The sequence below is a fragment of the Mobula hypostoma genome, chromosome 17 (assembly GCF_963921235.1).
Source record: "Mobula hypostoma chromosome 17, sMobHyp1.1, whole genome shotgun sequence".
Classification (NCBI taxonomy): domain Eukaryota; kingdom Metazoa; phylum Chordata; class Chondrichthyes; order Myliobatiformes; family Myliobatidae; genus Mobula; species Mobula hypostoma.
In genome coordinates, this window is record NC_086113.1 from 18,869,531 (window position 1) to 18,888,427 (window position 18,897).

Genomic DNA, 18,897 nt, shown 5'->3' on the forward strand with positions numbered 1-18,897 from the left:
GCCGTGCTAAATTTCAGGCAGGTTGGTTCAAGGTTGCTTTCTGATATTCTGGAATTTGCTGCCCAAGTGAGTTCATTAGCAAACAAACTCTCAAATACACTCTCAGGGCACCTTTATTTTAAAATAATCTTTTAGTGTTGTCCATCTACCCTAAATCTGATCATGAGTGATTTCAAGATTTATCAAAAATTACCAGAAACACAATGAATTGTAAAGGAGTGACCATGTAAGAATGCAATTTTGTTGGAAACCAGATATACTGAGGAGGCAGAATTTCTACACCTTCAGTCTCTCCCTCTGTCATGGAGTTGTTTGATTGCTTCTGTAAGTTTATTTATACATCTAAGTGCAAAGGATTTTCCAAGGACCACCTAATTTACTGCCCATTATGCCACTGGTGGGTAGGGCAGCAATGAAGGTCCGCCATCTCTGCTGGTGTTCAGGGCTTCCTTCATCATGTCAGTAGCTCCTCTTGGTTTTCACTGCTGTCAGTCGTACAAGTCCTGGGTGGAGACTCAGGAATACATCACATTCAGATGTAGAAAGATTCTTAATTGCTGTTTCTGTAACAGTTTTGTTTTTACCAGTCAGGGTTCTTAGCCCTAAGCTGAAACCCTTGAACCTGGAGGACCAGTGGACCACTCCTAGTCAGGCAGCTACCCTTTGACTAGTTTGGCATGCGTGACCCTACCTAGAGCCAAAGCATAAAGCCTTGACCCCAACCAGCTTAATTCTCTGGGTTATTGAGGCACGCAAGCCTTCAAACCTATTGGCAAGCGTGGTCATTTTGGTGGAAGGATCACATAAACTGAGTACCAAATGCTTCTGAGAGGTCAACAAGGGCACAGGTGTTTACATTGCAAAGTTGGCATTATTTTTGGTAGTTATCTGATTATCTCATTGAAGCTATTCCTGTTCTTTTTTTGAATAACACAATGATAAATCACTTACGACGCCAAATAAATTTTCAGCTGGTCTCATCCCATTTTAAGCTGGTGTTCAGTGGAAAAAATTTTGATTTTAATATTTGGTTTTAAAAATATGTTCAACAGCTTCTCATTCTACAGATAAAGACCGACCTGCATTTTCTGTTACTGCTAAAGTTACAACTTTTGCTATATTTAGTTCAGTTTAAAATGTATAAAATACCAGTGTTTGTAACAGAACACTATTATAAAAACAAGCTAGTTGAACTAAATCTGTATAAATTACATGTTAGACCTCAGGTCAAGAATTGTTCAATTCTGTATAACACAATTTTAGGAAGAAAGGCTGAAACTTGAAGTCATAAAAGAAATTTACCAAAGTTATATGGGGAGTCTAAAATAATTGGGGAGTTCTGTTTTTGAGCAGTTTAAGGGTGTTCATTGTTGGAGTTCAGCTGTTTCTATTGGTAGGATTAGTCACTGTTGTAACTAAGATTTAAGAAAAGTTGCAAAAAAAAGTTGGAAGTATTTTAAAAAAAAGTAATAATGCAAAAAGCTATGGTAGAAGTTGAAATGATTTTCAAAACTGAAATAGGTATACATTTCAAAAGCTTTGTAAAGTAAACCAAAATCAGAGATCTAGCTTGTTCCTTTTATAGAGCCAGCACAAGCTGAATGAAAGAAAAATTCAGAAGCAATGGATGTTGTTTAAAAAAAAATTTAAATCATCTGAGTGTAAGGAATCACTTAGAAATATTAAAGGAGGAGATCTGTCTTTGGAAGTTAAGATAATCACTTCAGATGAGAAAGGGGTTGCATCACGTCATGTGGGCAATGTGAAAGGAATCACGAGCTCCTAAAGAGCAACCTAGAACAAACGTCAGCTGGTAACGCTGCCTCAGTGGTTGGTTTGGGGTGGGGAAGGGGGTTGCTTCTGCTTAGGAATAGTAATTAAAGTGGGCTAGACATCTCAGAAAGCTGGCCGGTGAAGTAATGGCACCAGCACTGGACTTCAAGGCAAATGGTCCCAGCTTCAAATCCGGTCGGCAGCTTGCATGCTTTCTATCTGTGCTGGCTTGAGCATCGAACAGACAAAAATGCCAAAGGAACGACAAGGTTGCCATCCAATGTGCCACGGTGCGGAAAGGAGCTTAAAAACAAAAAGGTCATCTCCGTTGACGGGGAGGGAGACTTGAAGGTAGTAGATTGAGGGTGGAAGCAAAACTGGATGGAGATGGATCAAAAGGAGGGAAGAAGGCTCAAGAAATGATGAGGAAAATACTGAATATAATTGAACAACTTAGCATCAAAATACACAGGCGCTATCTGACAGTAATGCAACTGCATCTAACTGTAAATACAGTCACTAAACCTCTGCCTGCATTCATGATTCAGTACGTTCAGCATTCTTGTGGAGCTGATGTCAGTATCGTTTAGTCGACTGGTGTCTGCCCCATGTCTCTTGAGGCCCCACTGAGCACTGATCTTGGTAGATGGTGAGCTCTGTTCCATTCTTTGCACTGTGATAGTTGAAATAGAAACAAAGCCCTGGAATTAGTTAACTGATCAGGCAGCATTTGTGGAGAGAAACACAGTTAACATTTTAGATATGTGTTCCCCCCCCCCATCAGAAATCTAGCCAAGTAAATTAACACATTTATTGTAAGAATTCTGTTAGGTTTGTAAAAACCTGCCATCACAAAACAAGATGTGGTTCAGTGGTCTGTGAAGTTACGAAAATATTAAGGAACCATAAGTAATGAGATGAGTAACAACTTAGTCAAAGGACTGAATTTCTAGAATTGATTGATCACAGAATTCTCAAGTAGGATTTGTTATAAGAAGCAGTTGTTGGCAATTAATACTCTGAAGTCAGCGTAGCTCCAGGCCAGGCACCATCTGAAAGGGGGAGGGGGAGATCCAAAATGATAGGAGAAGACAGGAGGGGGACGGATGGAGCTAAGAGCTGGATCTCCCCCTCCCACTTTCAAATCTCTTACTATCTCTTCTTTCAGTTAGTCCTGACGAAGGGTCTTGGCCCGAAACTTCGACTGTACCTCTTCCAATAGATGCTGCCTGGCCTGCTGCATTCCACCAGCATTTGGTGTGTGTTGCTTGAATTTCCAGCATCTGCAGATTTCCTCGTGTTTGCGTTTTTAAAATGTCAGCCATGTTGGTGCTGAGTAGGGGGAATTCCAATGATCTTGTCAACGTGTGCACGAATGTCAAGTCGGAGTGTAATGGCATATTCTCTATTTAAATAATGGAACTCTAATAGTACTCAAGAATTTGAGCATCATTTGGAGTATGGGAAAATTGGTACAAATGGGGTTTGGGCCATTGAAATGCTGAAAGTCAAAACTAAAACCATTTAATAGCATAACAAGTAGAGATAACTGGGTTTGAATTACTAATCATTAGAAATAAGCTTGCAAGAGCACTAAGATTTAGGACTAAATACGGGGAATTGCTGTTAATTGGGACCAGTATGTTTTGGCCCATGTAAGTGGCTGCCTCAATTAACTGAAGTTTCATGAAACTGGGTTAAGGTATATATATAAAAAAAAGACTGCTGTTTAACTGAGAAACAAATTCTGTATTTAAATGAAATTTCAGGACAAGTTAGAACACTACCAATACCCCAGTATCATAAGAGTGTATTAGTTCATAATGATTATTGACGAGCAATTCATCCAGTGTACGCTGGCATGTACTTTTGATTAACTGGAAATGAACAAAATCAACGCAGGCACTTAGTGTACATAATGTGCTACCTTCCTTTGTGAAGTAGTGTCATAATCCAACAATAAATAAGTGGTGTTAGGCAGATGGCTTTCAATCTGGTCCAGTAGGATAATTTTTTCAGTTCATGTCAGATCTTTTCATGGCGTCTTAGCAAGGTTCTGAAATTTTTTTAAAGTTAAAATGAAAAACAAAATCACAGCTATTTTCTTGATTAGTTTTTGTTCTTTTTCCCAGAATTGTTCCAAATAAAGTGGCTGCAACAATTAACCGATACCCAGTTAGCTAGAATCGACTGTATTTCTGTCTATGGATTGCTTCTTGAAAATAAGAAGAATTGAAAGTTGTTTGGCCTAATTTAAAATGTAACCTAAGCTCAGAAGTCTGGAATGATCCAGGATTAGAATAAGATGAGAAACAGTTTATAGGCTTAACAGTCGCATCACCACTGGACAGGTATATTAATCCAGAAATAATGAGGCTGCAGTAAAGGTGCTATAATAATCTTGCCAGGTTTTTTATTTTCATAAATTCTACAGATCGGGCTGTCTTGAAATCAAGTTACCAAGTTTAGTCTCTGACTAGTTCAGGGTCTGTTTTGTGCAACAATGTGCATTTGAATCAAACAAGGACCAGGTATTTTTTAAAATCTTGTCAATGTAAAGGAATGGTCAATTGTCCACCTTAATGAGATCTTCAGGAGAACAGATTTTAACGTGAAACTATTTTACATCTAGTTTGATAATGTCATTCTTACGGTTAATTTATGTGAAATGTTTAAATATGAAGAACAGAAGTAGAAATCTTCTTAGTTAAATACTTATAAAACGTGAATAGATATGTCAAAGCTGGGCTCAAAAAAGATCAAACAAAGTGGAGCAGCATTTGAAGAGTAAAAGCAGTGGTAAACAATACATTCAGATTTGCAGAATAGCCTGCCTGGATGTTTTTGAGGTGCTTCAAAATCACGCCTGCAGGTTTGTCTCTGAAACATTAATATTTGTGTTTTCTGCAAAATCAGCTACCAAGATCTTCTGTCTACTTCATTCTGTTTGCTTTATTTTGCTTCCAAAGAGAATTGAAAGAGCTTTTCATGTTTTTTTTCCCTGCTTAACTTGCCTGACAGGATTCTTCAAATGTATTCCTTTGAACTGTTTAAAATGCATTATTTCTTGTATGTCTTCTTGTGCATTACTGGACCATTAAACACATTTTACTGAGAATGAAAGTAATCACTCCCAGTGCTGCAGTAACGTCTGTGCTTTTTTTCTAGCTACTTGATTCAGCACTAACTCTTTGCTTTTTTTGAATGTTCTTTCAGAACTGCAAGATCTGCTCTGAGCCTGATGCAACTTCTGCAACCTTTTTCCTGTGCAGATACTTGCATCAGGTTTCAGCTGTAACGCCCAAAATTAAAAATGGCTGATTTCAAAGTAGTATTGATATTTTTGCTCATCTGTGGTTACGAATGTGTGTTGCTATAATCCCACCCGCAAGGTCTTTATACAAATTATGTAAAATTGGTTTTAGATTTAATATATAATACAACTTGTAAGTGAAAGCTCAGTGATACTCTTCCATCATTCTGTATTTTAAATTCTACAGATAGCTGTTATGACTGTAACGCTATTCCCAATTCGTCTTCTGCTGGCTGCTTTCATGATGCTTCTAGCTTGGCCATTTGCATTCCTTGCTGCATGGGGGCGTATAGAAAAGGAACCCGACAAACCAAATACTATGTGGAAAAAGTGAGTAAATGGATTTTTTTTTCTTACAACTAGCGGAGATTTGTGTGACATTTCAGTTAAGGAATGAAAACATTAAAGTTGGTGTATAAATTTTTTTAAGGAAGATGCTTGTTTTAGTGAAACGTGTATTTGAATTTACTATTTGCACTTTAATTTTCACTACTAACTATGGTAGTATAGAAGTTAGCACAATGCTGTACAGCTCAGGATGTCAAACAGTTCGGAGTTCAATTCCAGCACTGTTTGTAAGGTGTTTGTACTTTCTCATGAACTGTGTGGGTTTCCTCAGTGTGCTCTGGTTTCCTCCCACAGTCCAAAGACGTGCTGGTTAGTGGATAAATTGATAATTATAAATTGTCCTGTAAATAGGTTAAATAGGTGGGTTGCTAGGTGGAGCGACTTATTGGACTGGAAGGGTATGTTCAGAGCTGCATCATTAAAATTAAATAATAAAATTATTGATTTCATTTGTTTGTGCATTTGCTTACATTGTCACGTGATGTACTAATTTAAAGCTCCATTTGAATATTATAGCATCTTTTGAGATATGTTACATACAAGGATATACGTAAACTCAAGGTCAGCAAAGCAGAGGCTTGTGGGCTGCTTGTAGGAAAAGCTTCAAAACACTGGACTAGATATTACTGGAGGCACTAATGGATCATGCAGCATCTGTGGAAGCACCAAGATGGTCAGTGTTTAGTGTTTATACTCTGCACCAGTCCTGAAGCAGAATCTTGACCCAAAATGTCAGCCATCCCTTTGCCTTCACGGGTGCTGCTGAACATAAGTTCAATGAAACTCTTGCTCACAGCTTCCCCTCTGTGATTCTGGCATTCTTTTCTCTTCCAGTCCTGAAGAAGGGCCTCAGCCTGAGATATCGACTGTTCTTTCATTTTCATAGATGCCTCCCGACCTGCTGAGTTCCTCAGGCATTTTGTGTATGTTGCTTTGGATTTCCAACATCTGCGGACGTTGTCATGTTTGATTTGCTGCTCGATCTGATGGGTTCCTCCAGCAATTTGTTTTTATTTTTCTCCAGATTCTAGTGACTTCAGTTGCATGACTGGTCCAGATATTACTGACTAATGCTTACTGTCCGAAATGGAATTGACAATGGATTCTATTTTAGCAACCAGACCCATGTGCTGTTAAATGCAGGAGTCCTAGACTTACTGACAGATTTCAAACACCAGAGCTTTCACAATTGTTCTACCACTGGATTCTCCATTGATTTTCTTGGACATTTTAGTGGTACAAATTAGGGGGAAAAAAAGAGTCCCTCTTTTTGAAAATATGCTTATAGTTTAAGCGGTTTTCGTTCAAAGTTTAGCGTAAATTTTATTATGAAAGTTCATATATACAACCCTGAGTTTCATTTTCTTGTGGGCATACTCAATAAGTCATGCTCTTTAGTGGAAAAAAATGAAGAGATAGACTATTTTCTAAATGGAGAGGGAAAAAAAATGAGGTGCAAAGGGACTTGGGAGTTCCTGTGCAGGATTCCCTGAAGGTTAATTTGCCAGTTGAGTCCATGTTGAGGAAGGCAAATGCAATGTTGGCATTCTTTTCGAGGACTAGTATATAAAAGCAAGGATGTAATGTTGAGACTTTATAAAGCACTGGTGACGGCTCACTTAGAGTGTTGTGAGCAGGTTTGGGCTCGTTATCTTAGAAAGGATGTGGTGAAACTGGAGAGGGTTCGAAGGAGGTTCATGAAAATGATTCCTGGATTGAAGGGCTTATCATATGAAGAGCCTTTGCCTCTGGGCCTATATTCACCAGAATTGGGAAGAATGTGGGGTGACCTTATTGAAATCTATCAAGTGCTATATGACCACAATAAAGTGGATATGGAAAGGAGGTTCCCTGTGGTGGGGGAGTCTAAGACCGGAGGACACAGTCTCAGAATAGAGGGGCATTCTTTTAGAAAGGCAATGAGGAGGGATTTCTTTAGCCAGAGTGTGGTGCATGTGTGGAATTCTTTGCCACAGGCATCTGTGGAGGCCAAGACTTTATGTATATTTAAGGCAGAGGTTGATAGATTCTTGATTGATCAGGGCATGAAGGGATATGGGGAGAAGACAGGAGATTGGAGTTGCGAGGAAAATTGGATCAGCCATGATGAAGTGGTGGAGTACACTTGATGGGCCAAATGGCCTAATTCTGGTCCTATATCTTATAGTCTTATAGTTTATAAATCTGTAGAATAATAACCATAACAGAATCAATGAAAGGCCACCTAACAGGGTGTTCACCAAGAGTGCAGAAGACAACCAACTGTGTAAATACAAAAAGAAATAATAATAAATACACAATAAATATCAAGAACATGAGATGAGGATTGCTTGAAAGTGAGTCCATTGGTTGTGGGAACATCTCAATGATGGAGCAAGTGAAGTTACTCCCTTTTGTTCAAGAGCCTGTTGTGAAGGGGTAGTAGCTGTTTCTGAACCTGGAGGTGTGAGTTCTGAGGCACTGCTACCTTTCTCCTGATGGTAGAAGTGAGAGAAGAGCAGGTACAGTGTGTGTGGTGGGAGTCCCTGATGGTGGCTGCTGCTTTCCTGCAACAATGTTCCATGTCGATGTGCTCAGTGTTTAGGAGCACTTTTCCCATGATGCACTGGTCAGTATTCACTAATCTTGTAGGATTTTCCATTCAAGGGTATTGGTGTTTCCATACCAGACTGTGATGTAGTCAGTCAACATAACTGAGTTAAAATTCAAATAAGCTTAAATTTAATAGCTATTAAAACAGAGGTAATCTTTCTAGTATCTCAGTGCAAGTACCGTTTAAAGAAATACGTATTAACTTATCCTCAGTTGTTGCAGATGGTAAAGCTAGAACTAGACCTTTATCATATATATTCGCTTTCAGGGGTTGAACTTATTCAGTTTTCAGCAGGTCTGCCATTCACACTGAGTTCCTGGAAACCATTGTGTCTGAGCCTGCTAAGATAACCCAGACCTGGAAAATGGGGAAATCAGCGACAGCAATTCCAAGTAGATGGGTCAAGTCTGTAGAATTCAGACAAAAATGCTGGTCATGCGTGGGGAGATGGTGTTGAAGGAGTTTGTTGCTTAGCTTAGTTTGGACTTTTTTGTTCTGAACTCGTGCCTCTTCACAAAGTACAACTGAATCTATAACGTAATGCAAAACTCTGTGATTAACATCCAACTTGTATAAATTGGATCTACTCTATTGCTATTCAAGATTCTAAAGTTTTTCCTGCCTTAATCATCAGCAAATCTATAAAAGGAGGAAAAATGGAGTTTTGAAGATATGATGATGATGACGTCAACTCAGACCTGAGAGGCCAGCGTTGGGCATTTTCATTCCTTACAAGGCGCAGTTCGAAAAGCTGTGTGGGGCGCCACTCCTTGCACAGACATTTCGCAGTATTATTTTATGAGGCCGAGTTGCGAGCTCGACATCAACCCGGTGCAGGGGCGGTCTGTCACTGGATCGAACTCGGGAACCTCCATTCTCGAGCCCAGCGCTGATCTCACTGAAGATATGAATGATTGCATATTGGTGGAAACAAAAATTTCTTACTTGAATTTCTAGTGAACTCTGTTCCCCAAACTCTACTGGGCCTGATCGTTTTATCCTGGCTTTCTCAATGAATTTGAAAGCAGAGAAGGTTCCAAACTGCACAATTTGAAATCTTCCAACTTACTACAATTTCCTCTCGTATCCCCTTTTGCCTATCACCTGTCCAGCTCTTGGCTCTATCCCTCCCCCTCCTGTCTTCTCCTATCATTTTGCATCTCCCCCTCCCCCTCCAGCTTTCAAATCCCTTACTCACTCTTCCTTCAGTTAGTCCTGACGAAGGGTCTCGGCCTGAAACGTCGACTGCGCCTCTTCCTATAGATGCTGCTTGGCCTGCTGCGTTCACCAGCAACTTTGATGTGTGTTGCTTGAATTTCCAGCATCTGCAGAATTCCTGTTGTTTATATATGATGTATTTGTTTTCAACTTTAGAATTTCCTTACAATCCTTATTTTGAGTTGTATCAAAACTATGACTGATTAATTAAGCATGCCCTCGAATTGGATAACCACTTCTTCCACCTACTGTCTCCCCTTGCAATGGTGTGGTTTATTTCTAAAACCAAAACGTGCTTTAGGTTGAGCATTAGTTTATAAGAACAGCTGTTACATTTAGGAGAAGGAAAAGTCTGGTCTTTAATCTCCGCTGGGATACCGCTCCTGGGGAAGGCTTCGAAAAGTCTGGTCTTTAATCTCCGCTGGCTATACCGCTCCTGGGGAAGGCTTCGAGAGTAAACCCTGGAGCTAGGGTCCCTAAAGCAGCCCTACATTGAATTCCAGCGATGCCACTGGTGCTAAACTGTAACAGTTTCTGTCATTCCTTTGGCTTCATCAGCTGCATGGAGAATGGAGCCTGCTGCAAGGCTGACAGCCTGCTCTTCGTATAGTGCTGCCCCGGCTGGCGCATCAACTTTGGTGCACACAGCTAGGGCACAATGTCCATGGTCAGCCCTGACCAACAGATGACCTTATTAGAATGTTACATGTGAATTTTCAAATAATCTTTTTTACATTAGTTCCAAATGAAATGCAACAGCTAGGTATGTCTGTGGACCAACATTCAAATCGATGTCTGCATTTACGACATTTTTTAAAAATTACAGTAAGTATTTTTAATTACACAGATTCAGCTGTTGCAGCCAATGTCAAAAGAAGAATAGAATGGGAAACCTACAGCACAATACAGCCCTTCAGCCCACAAAGCTGTGCCGAACATATCCTTACCTTAGAATTACCTAGGGTTACCCATAACCCTCTATTTTTCTAAGCTCCATGTACCTGTCCAGGAGTCTCTTAAAAGGCCCCATTGTATCCACCACCATCACCGGCAGTCCATTCCATGCGCTCACCATTCTCTGCGTTTTTAAAAAAAAAACTTACCCCTGACATCTCCTCTGTACCTACTTCCAAGCACACTTAAAACTGTGCATTCTCGTGCTACCCGTTTCAGCCCTGGGGAAAAGCCTCTGACTATCCACATCATCAATGTTTCTCATCATCTTGTACACCTCTATCAGGTAACCTCTCATCCTCCTTCGCTCCAAGGGAAAAGGCTGACTTCACTCAACCTATTCTCGTAAGGCATGCTCCCCAATCCAAGCAACATCCTTGTGAATCTCCTCTGCACCCTTTCTATGCTTTCCACATCCTTTCTGTAGTGAGGCAACCAGAACTGAGCACAGTACTCCAAGTGGGGTCTGACCAGGGTCCAATATAGCTGCAACATTACCTCTCGGCTCATAAACTCAATCCCACGGTTGATGAAGGACAATGCACCGTATGCCTTCTTAACAACAGAGTCAACCTGCACAGCAGCTTTGAGTGTCCTATTGACCTGAACCCCAACATCCCTCTGATCCTACACACTGCCAAGAGTCTTACCATTAATACTATATTCTACCATCATCTTTGACCTACCAAAATGAACCGCTTCACACTTATCTGGGTTGAAGTCCATCTCATTCAGATGTCCCGCTGTAATCTCCTGACAGCCCTCCACACTATCCACAACACCCCCAACCTTTGTGTCATCAGCAAACTTACTAACCCATCCCTCCACTTCCTCATCCAGGTCATTTATAAAAATCACAAAGAGTAGGGGTTCCAGAACAGATCCTTGAGGCACACACACCACTGCTCACCGACCTCCATGCAGAATATGACCTGTCTACAACCACTCTTTGCCTTCTGTGGGCAAGCCAGTTCTGGATCCACAAAGCAATGACCCCTTGGATCCCATGCCTCCTTACTTTCTCAATAAGCCTTGCATGGGGTACCTTATCAAATGCCTTGCTAAAATCCATATACACTACATCTCCTGCTCTACCTTCATCAATGTATTTAGTCTCATCCTCAAAAAATTCACTCAGTCTTGTAAGGCATGACCTGCCTTTGACAAAGTCATGCTGACTATTCCTAATCATATTATGCCTCTCCAAATGTTCATAAATTCTGCTTCTCAGGATCGTCTCCATCAACTTGCCAACTACTGTAATTTCCTGGGCTGTCTCTACTCCCTTTCTTGAATAAAGGAACAACATCTGCAACCCTCCAATCCTCCGAAGCCTCTTCCGTCCCCATTGATGATGCAAAGATCATCACCAGAGGCTCAGCAGTCTCCTCCCTCGCCTCTCACAGTAGCCTGGGGTACATCTTGTCTGGTCCCAGTGACTCATCCAACTTCATGCTTTCCGAAAGCTCCAGCACATCCTCTTTCTTAATATCTACATGCTCAAGCTTTGCAGAATGCTGAAAGTCATTCCTGCAATTGCCAAGATCCTTTTCTGTAGTGAATTCTGAAGCAAAGTATTCGTTAAGTACCTTTGCTATCTCCTCTGGTTCCATACACACTTTTCTACTGTCACACTTGATTGGTCCTATTCTCTCACACCTTATCCTCTTGCTCTTCATGTACTTGTAGAATGCCTTGGGGTTTTCCTTAACCCTGTCCGCCAAGGCCTTCTCATGGCCCCTTCTGGCTCTCCTAATTTCATTCTAAACTCCTTCCTGTTAGCCTTATAATCTTCTAGATCTCTACCATTACCTAGTTTTTTGAATCTTTCTTAAGCTTTTCTTCTTGACTAGATTTACAACTGCCTTTGTACACCACAGTTCCTGTACCCTACCAACCTTTCCCTGTCTCATTGGAACATATCTATGCAGAATGCCAGGCAAATATCCCCTGAACATTTGCCATATTTCTTCCATCCATTTCCCTGAGAATATCTGTTCCCAATTTATGCTTCTAAGTTCCTGCCGGATTACCTCATATTTCCCCTTACTCCAATTAAACGCTTTCATAACTTATCTGTTCCTATCCCTCTCCAATGCTATGGTAAAGGAGATAGAATTGTGATCACTATGTCCAAAATGCTCTCCCACTGAGAGATCTGACACCTGACCAGGTTCATTTCCCAATAACAGATCAAGTACAGCCTCTCCTCTTGTAGGCTTATCTACATATTGTGTCAAGAAACGTTCCTGAACACACCTAACAAACTCCACCCCATCTAAACTCCTTGCTCCAGGGAGATGCCAATTAAAATCTCCCACCCCGACAACCCTGTTTTTATTACGACAACCCTGATATATGGATATTAATGAAATATTTAAAGTTTGTTCACTGTATGATTATTTTGGTACATAACTACAGTAAAAATGAAGATCAGTTCAATTACAATATATATTCAAGATGAGGGTAACTGAAAATTTTTAAAAACTAAAGGAATATTGTTGGTTTCCAAGTTTTGTTTTGTCTCATCAATCTGAAATGCCTTGCTTTTTAGTTCTCCATCAGTTACTTATTTGCAATCATAGTCATTGAGCAATAAATCACAGATACAGGCCCTTTGGGCCAATTGGTCCATGCCAACCAGTGTGCCAAAAAAAAAGTCATACTTTTTAAAAATAGATTCCAAAGTACAATACTGCAGAGTTGCTCGGGATGTAAGCTCGCGAGAGGGAGTCGATTCCAGGTTTAGATTTCATTGGGTGTAGCACACTTTAGAATTTGTGTAAAATTATTAAACACTTCACTGAGCACTTTATAAATTTTAATTGACATTAATGCCAAGGTAAAAGCTGCAATTAAGTGTTAGGAAACTAATTCTAAACCTTGTTTCATTTGTATCTTGTGCAGTCTTAATCCCATGTTGAATTCTAGTTTCATTGCAATGTGTTACATTGTTACTGGAAATTATCCTTGTATTAAATTACACTGTCACAGATTGCCGTTCTGTAATTATTTTGCACACAACCAAAATATTAGATTTGCTTAAAGATATTTGTTGTTTTCAGTAAACGTAGCCAATGAAAGAAAGAAAGCACTAAGCTTATCCAGAAATAACCACCCAAAAGTTGATTGTTTCAGGATTGTTTTAAAGTTTGTCTGTCATTTGGTTTATTCAAAGTAAATTTATTATAAATGTGTATATTTCAGACATCCTACCTCTCCCGGAACTTCCAGGAGTCTCCTGCATATTAATAGTGGCTCCCTGATACCCGCAAATTATATACAATGTCCCGGAAATTGATTTTTTTTGAGAGCGAGTGTGAGAGAACGCGCAAGAAAGAGCATGAGAGCAAGCGCAAGAGCAAGAAAGCAAGCGCGAGTGAGAGTGACCGCAAGAGCGCGAGAGCAAGAGCGAGAGAGCGAGCACGAGAGAGAGAGAGAGAGAGAGAGAGAGAGAGAGTGAGCGCGAGTGAGAGCGACTGCGAGAGAGAGCGAGAGAGTTTCGAAAAAAGTCAGAGTAGCACAGTGTTCCAAAAAAAGAAAATATAAAACGTACGTCACCCCAGACTACCCTAAGGTGTGCCCCTGCCTAACAGGGCTCAAAATAATGACAGTGTTGCTCGCTGCACTGTTTGTAACAGTGACTTTTCTATTGCCCATGGTGGGTTAAAACTGTAAAACTCATGTTGAGGTGAGTTTAACAGGTGTCATTCGTTCATTAACACAGCTAATGTTATTTAAACTAGCTGGCTAGCTGCTAAGGAGCTACTCTATTGCAGACATCACACCTCTCCCGGAAGTCTCCCGCAAATTGATGGTGCTACCTCCCTGAAATGAGTTTTTGCAGGGTGGAATGTCTGATATTTGACGTCATATGCAATGCTGAGATTCATTTTCTTGCAGGCGTACTCAAATCCAATAATCATAGTAGAATTAATGAAAGACTGCATTAAACAGGGCAGACCACCAGTGTACAAAAGACAAACAGTGCAAATACAAAAGAAGAAAGAATAAACAACAAATTTCAAGAGATGAAGGGTCCTTAAAAGTGAGTCCATAGGTTGTGCAAACAGTTCAGTGATGGGATGAGTGAAGTTGAATAATGTTATCTTCCAGTGAAGTTATCCTCCAATGCTCTCAATCTAGAGAGAAGCCCATAGAAATCTGAGAAATGTACAGGCATCTGAACACCTGGCGCACAGCTTCCTAACATGTCGGTGGGATGATTATTGATTATCGAGAGTTGTTGCTTAGAATTTGGCCACACGGGAGGATGGTGCAATTTATGCTGAAATACTATTCCCATGTAAAGACTCAGCATTGACTGAGCTGAATGTTGCTCTATTGTCATGTTTTGGAACTTTGGCACTTTGAAGTTAAAATCAACATGATAACCCTGAATGAATTATAATGTGCAAGAGATAGCCCGTTTAAAAAGCTATCCAGTGGGGCTATTTTTTTTCTAAAGAAGCAAGCCAGAAGAGGAATGGCATCCATATGGATTGTGCTTTGCCAACAAAAATAAGCTATTCTAATGTCTAAATGACTGTCCCTACTTATGACTCTGGCTCATGCTAACTTGAAACCTGTCTATTTAAGTCAGTTTATTTGCCCAATCCCTCAAATCTATGGATAAGTCCAAAGAGTTTGACAGAATCTTAGTCTGGCTCAGAGTGGGTGGTACCATGATTGGCGTGGACTCGGGCCATAGGGGCTGTATCAGTGCTATATTGCTCCCTATAACTGAGTGCAGAATATAGTGTTACCGTTACAGAGCAAATGCTGTGTGTGTGTGTAAACTGAGTATTGATGCAGGACAGGGAGAGAATTCCATGATGAATGATGCATTGATGGACTGGTTAGCTTCCAGCACTTCTACTAATAGATTTTGGGATATTTCTGTATTGGTTTACCCCACCATATCAAAGAACATCTGAAAAGACCCTGTCTGCAACACCCAGAGTGAGATATTATACTTTCATTAGCAGAGAGGTCACAATACTTGAGACAAGGTCATGTTCCTGCCGTATGTAGTCACAGTAAGAGCTGCTGGAAAAAATCAGGTTTGGGTTAATGCCTGAGGGCGAAAGTGTAAGCCCATCTGTTTAAAAAAAGATGGAGAATGTGACATCTGTGATGACAGTCCTGCCACAAACAATATAAACTGCCTCTACACCATCCCATCACACACTCACAAGGCCAGACACAGATGAAGCTCCCTCTACACCATGGGTTTCCAAACTTTTCTATTCCATGGAGCAATACCATGAAGCAAGAAGTCTGTGAACCCCATGTTGGGAACCCTGTCACACACGCTCAGGATCAGACAGAGTGAAGCTCTCTCCACACTGATCCATCAGAAACACCTGGGGTCGCCAGCCCGTCGATCTTTGAGACTTCCCCAGTAGATCCCGAAAAAAATCAAAAATAAATACACAAATACTGTTGTAATGTGAGGTTGAGTACAGGGCTACTGTAGGAAACTTTGTAACATGGTGTGAGCAGAATTATCTGCAGCTTAATGTGAAAAGGACTAAGGAGCTGGTGGTAGACCTGAGGAGAGCTAAGGTACTGGTGACCCCTGTTTCCATGCAGGGGGTCAGTGTGGACATGGTGGAGGATTACAAATAGCTGGGGATACGAATTAACAATAAACTGGACTGGTCAAAGAACACTGAGGTTGTCTGCAAGAAGGGTCAGAGCCGTCTCTATTTCCTGAGGAGACTGAGGTCCTTTAATATCTGCCGGACGATGCTGAGGATGTTCTACGAGTCTGTGGTGGCCAGTGCTATCATGTTTGCTGTTGTGTGCTGGGGCAGCAGGCTGAGGGTAGCAGACACCAACAGAATCAACAAACTTATTCGTAAGGCCAGTGATGTTGTGGGGATGGAACTGGACTCTCTGACGGTGGTGTCTGAAAAGAGGATGCTGTCTAAGTTGCGTGCCATCTTGGTCAATGTCTCCCATCCACTACATAATGTACTGGTTGGGCACAGGAGTACATTCAGCCAGAGACTCATTCCACCAAGATGCAGCACAGAGCATCATAGGAAGTCATTCCTGCCTGTGGCCATCAAACTTTACAACTCCTCCCTTGGAGGGTCAGACACCCTGTGCCGATAGGCTGGTCCTGGACTTATTTCATAATTTACTGGCATAATTTACATATTACTATTTAACTATTTATGGTTCTATTACTATTTACTATTTATGGTGCAACTGTAACGAAAACCAATTTCCCTCTGGGATCAATAAAGTATGACTATTATAAAAATAAGTAATACTAATTAGAATAATGGTAATATAGCAATGCTTTTGCTACAAAGCTGTTTGTAAAGAGAGATTGTTTCCGGTTTGCGGGGTTTTAGTTACGTTCTTTCTGCCCAGTGCACACATGTGTAGCACCCCCACCATGAACTGCGTTTTCAGCGTAGCTTGTGCTGCATCAAAGTGACCAATTAAATTAGGTACTCAGTGGTCCCCAACCACCGGGCCGCGAAGAATACAGCGGTAGTCGGAACGCACCCAGCACATTTTTAAGAAAAAAGCCGAAACAAAACAAGCTAATTAATTAGGTGCTGCTTGGCACGTAAATGTCGGCCCAGATCAGAGGCGTTTGCCGATTGCGTCGCCTCTGTTCTGGGCCGACATTTATGTGCCGGGCAGCAGCTAATTAATTAGCTTGTTTATTTTGGCTTTTTCTCTTAAAGATGTGCTGGACGTGTTCTGGCCACAGCTGTACCACTGCATTCTTCGCGGCCCGGAGGTTGGGGACCACTGGATAAGAGTACAGACTGTCAGAAACATCAATATACGGGCCTCGCTCGTGATATCCTGATAGCATGGCAGAGGCTCCACGAAAGAAGGCGAAAATGTACAAATTCCATCCAGAATGGGAAGAGGAATTCCTATTTACCTTGGTGAAAGACAAGTGTGTATGTATGTTGTGCCACCAAACTCAAGCACTGACTAAAAGAGGGAATCTGGAGCGGCACCACAACACCAACCACCAGAAATTTAAAGACACCTACCCCCCAAAGAGCACAATTTGTGCCAGGAAAGTTGAGGAGCTGAAATCAGGGTTGAAGGCCCAGCAATCGGTTTTCACAAAACATGCTGCTCAAAATGAGGCTGCTAATGAAGCATCATTTCGTGTAAGTCACCTTTTGGCTAAACACAAGAAGCCTTTTACAGATGGCGATTTATTCAAGGAGGCAATGGCCATTACCGCAGAGACTGTTTTTAGTGACTTGTAAAAACAAAAACGACATCACAACTGCAATACATAATATACCGCTTGGCCCTGCAACAGTGACAAGGAGGGTAGGGTCACTGTCAGAGGACATGGATATTTTTCACTACAATTTGATGAATCCCTGGATGTAATGCAAACAGCTCAGCTTGTTGTATTTGTCAGAATGGCTTTCCAGGATTTCACAACAAAGGACGACTTCCTCACTCTTTTGCAATTAGAGAGGTGAAGATATTTACAATGAATTTTAAAATTATGTCTGTGAAAATGACAACCCCATTCATAAACTGGTGGCAATTACTACCGATGGGCATGAGGCCCCAGCAATGCACAGTGTGCACATTGTTTTTATAGCACTAAAAGGCAGTGCTTACTTCGGGTCAACTTATCTATGTGAAATTGCATTTTCACAGATGAAAAATTATTAAATCTAAGTACAGGTGCTGTCTTACTGACAGACACCTCACAGACTGTCTTAGACTGGCTGTCTGTAGTTATGAGCCAAATTTCAGGGAACTAGCAATAAGTATTCAGCCCCAGTCATCACAGTGAGTGCAACACTCAAATTTTATTCATTTATTTTACGTGTTGAAATAAAATTAAATAATGAAACTTAGAATTAAAGGTGTGAAGTATTGTAATATTCTTAAAGAAAGATATGCTTGTTACAGTGTTTTCTTGTTTGAATTAATTTTGAAAGTTTGACAAAAGTATTTTGTGTAATTCAAATACAATTGGCCCAAATAAAAGGCATCAAATTGGTAGTACAATCTGAGCTGTTTTTTCTCTAAACAATTTAGTAGGGAGATCTTGCCTTTCACTAAGGTCAATGTAGGGGATCTTGGGCTTAAAAAGGTTGGTGACCACTACTCTACACCTTTAACCAGAGGGTGATGGATCTGTGGAATTCATTGCCACAGATGGCTGTGGAAGGCAAGTCATTGGGTATATTTAAAGCGCAGGTTGATAGGTTCTTGATTGGTAATGGTGTCATTGTTTACAGGGTGAACGCACGAGAATGGGGTTGGGGGGGGTTAATAAATCAGCCATGATGGGATAGTGGAGCAGACCTCATGGGCCAAATGGTCTAATTCTGGTCCTATGTCCTGTAGTCTTATGGGAGACGAGCATTCGTTGTATATTAAAGGCAGGGATGGAGAAGATTTAAAAGAACAAACTAACAAAGAGGCACCAAAACATAGTCATCTATTAAGAAACTTGTTGAAGTAGTGAAATAGTTTCATTTTCACTTCCGGTCATTTCTGGCATCTCTAAACCTGAATGAAACCGCAGTGAGCAAAACCATTCAGAGTTGCAGCTTATTTCTCACCAACTATCAGTGACAAAAAGTACTGCTTTTTGAACACAAACACATATAACTGATGCTATTTTAAAAACTGTTCACTGTAAGCATGGTATCATGTCTGTAACCCTGTCACTGGGCTT

General features: G+C 40.8%; 1 protein-coding gene across 1 annotated transcript in view; it reads left to right on the forward strand.

The window, feature by feature from the left end:
- LOC134357871 (lysophosphatidylcholine acyltransferase 1-like) overlaps positions 1-18,897 on the forward strand; it is a 115,817-nt gene that overhangs the window by 16,971 nt on the left and 79,949 nt on the right. Inside the window, exon 2 of the mRNA XM_063069596.1 lies at positions 5,274-5,416. Within this exon, the coding sequence (XP_062925666.1) occupies positions 5,274-5,416 (143 nt within the window). The remainder of the gene's footprint in view (positions 1-5,273; positions 5,417-18,897) is intronic.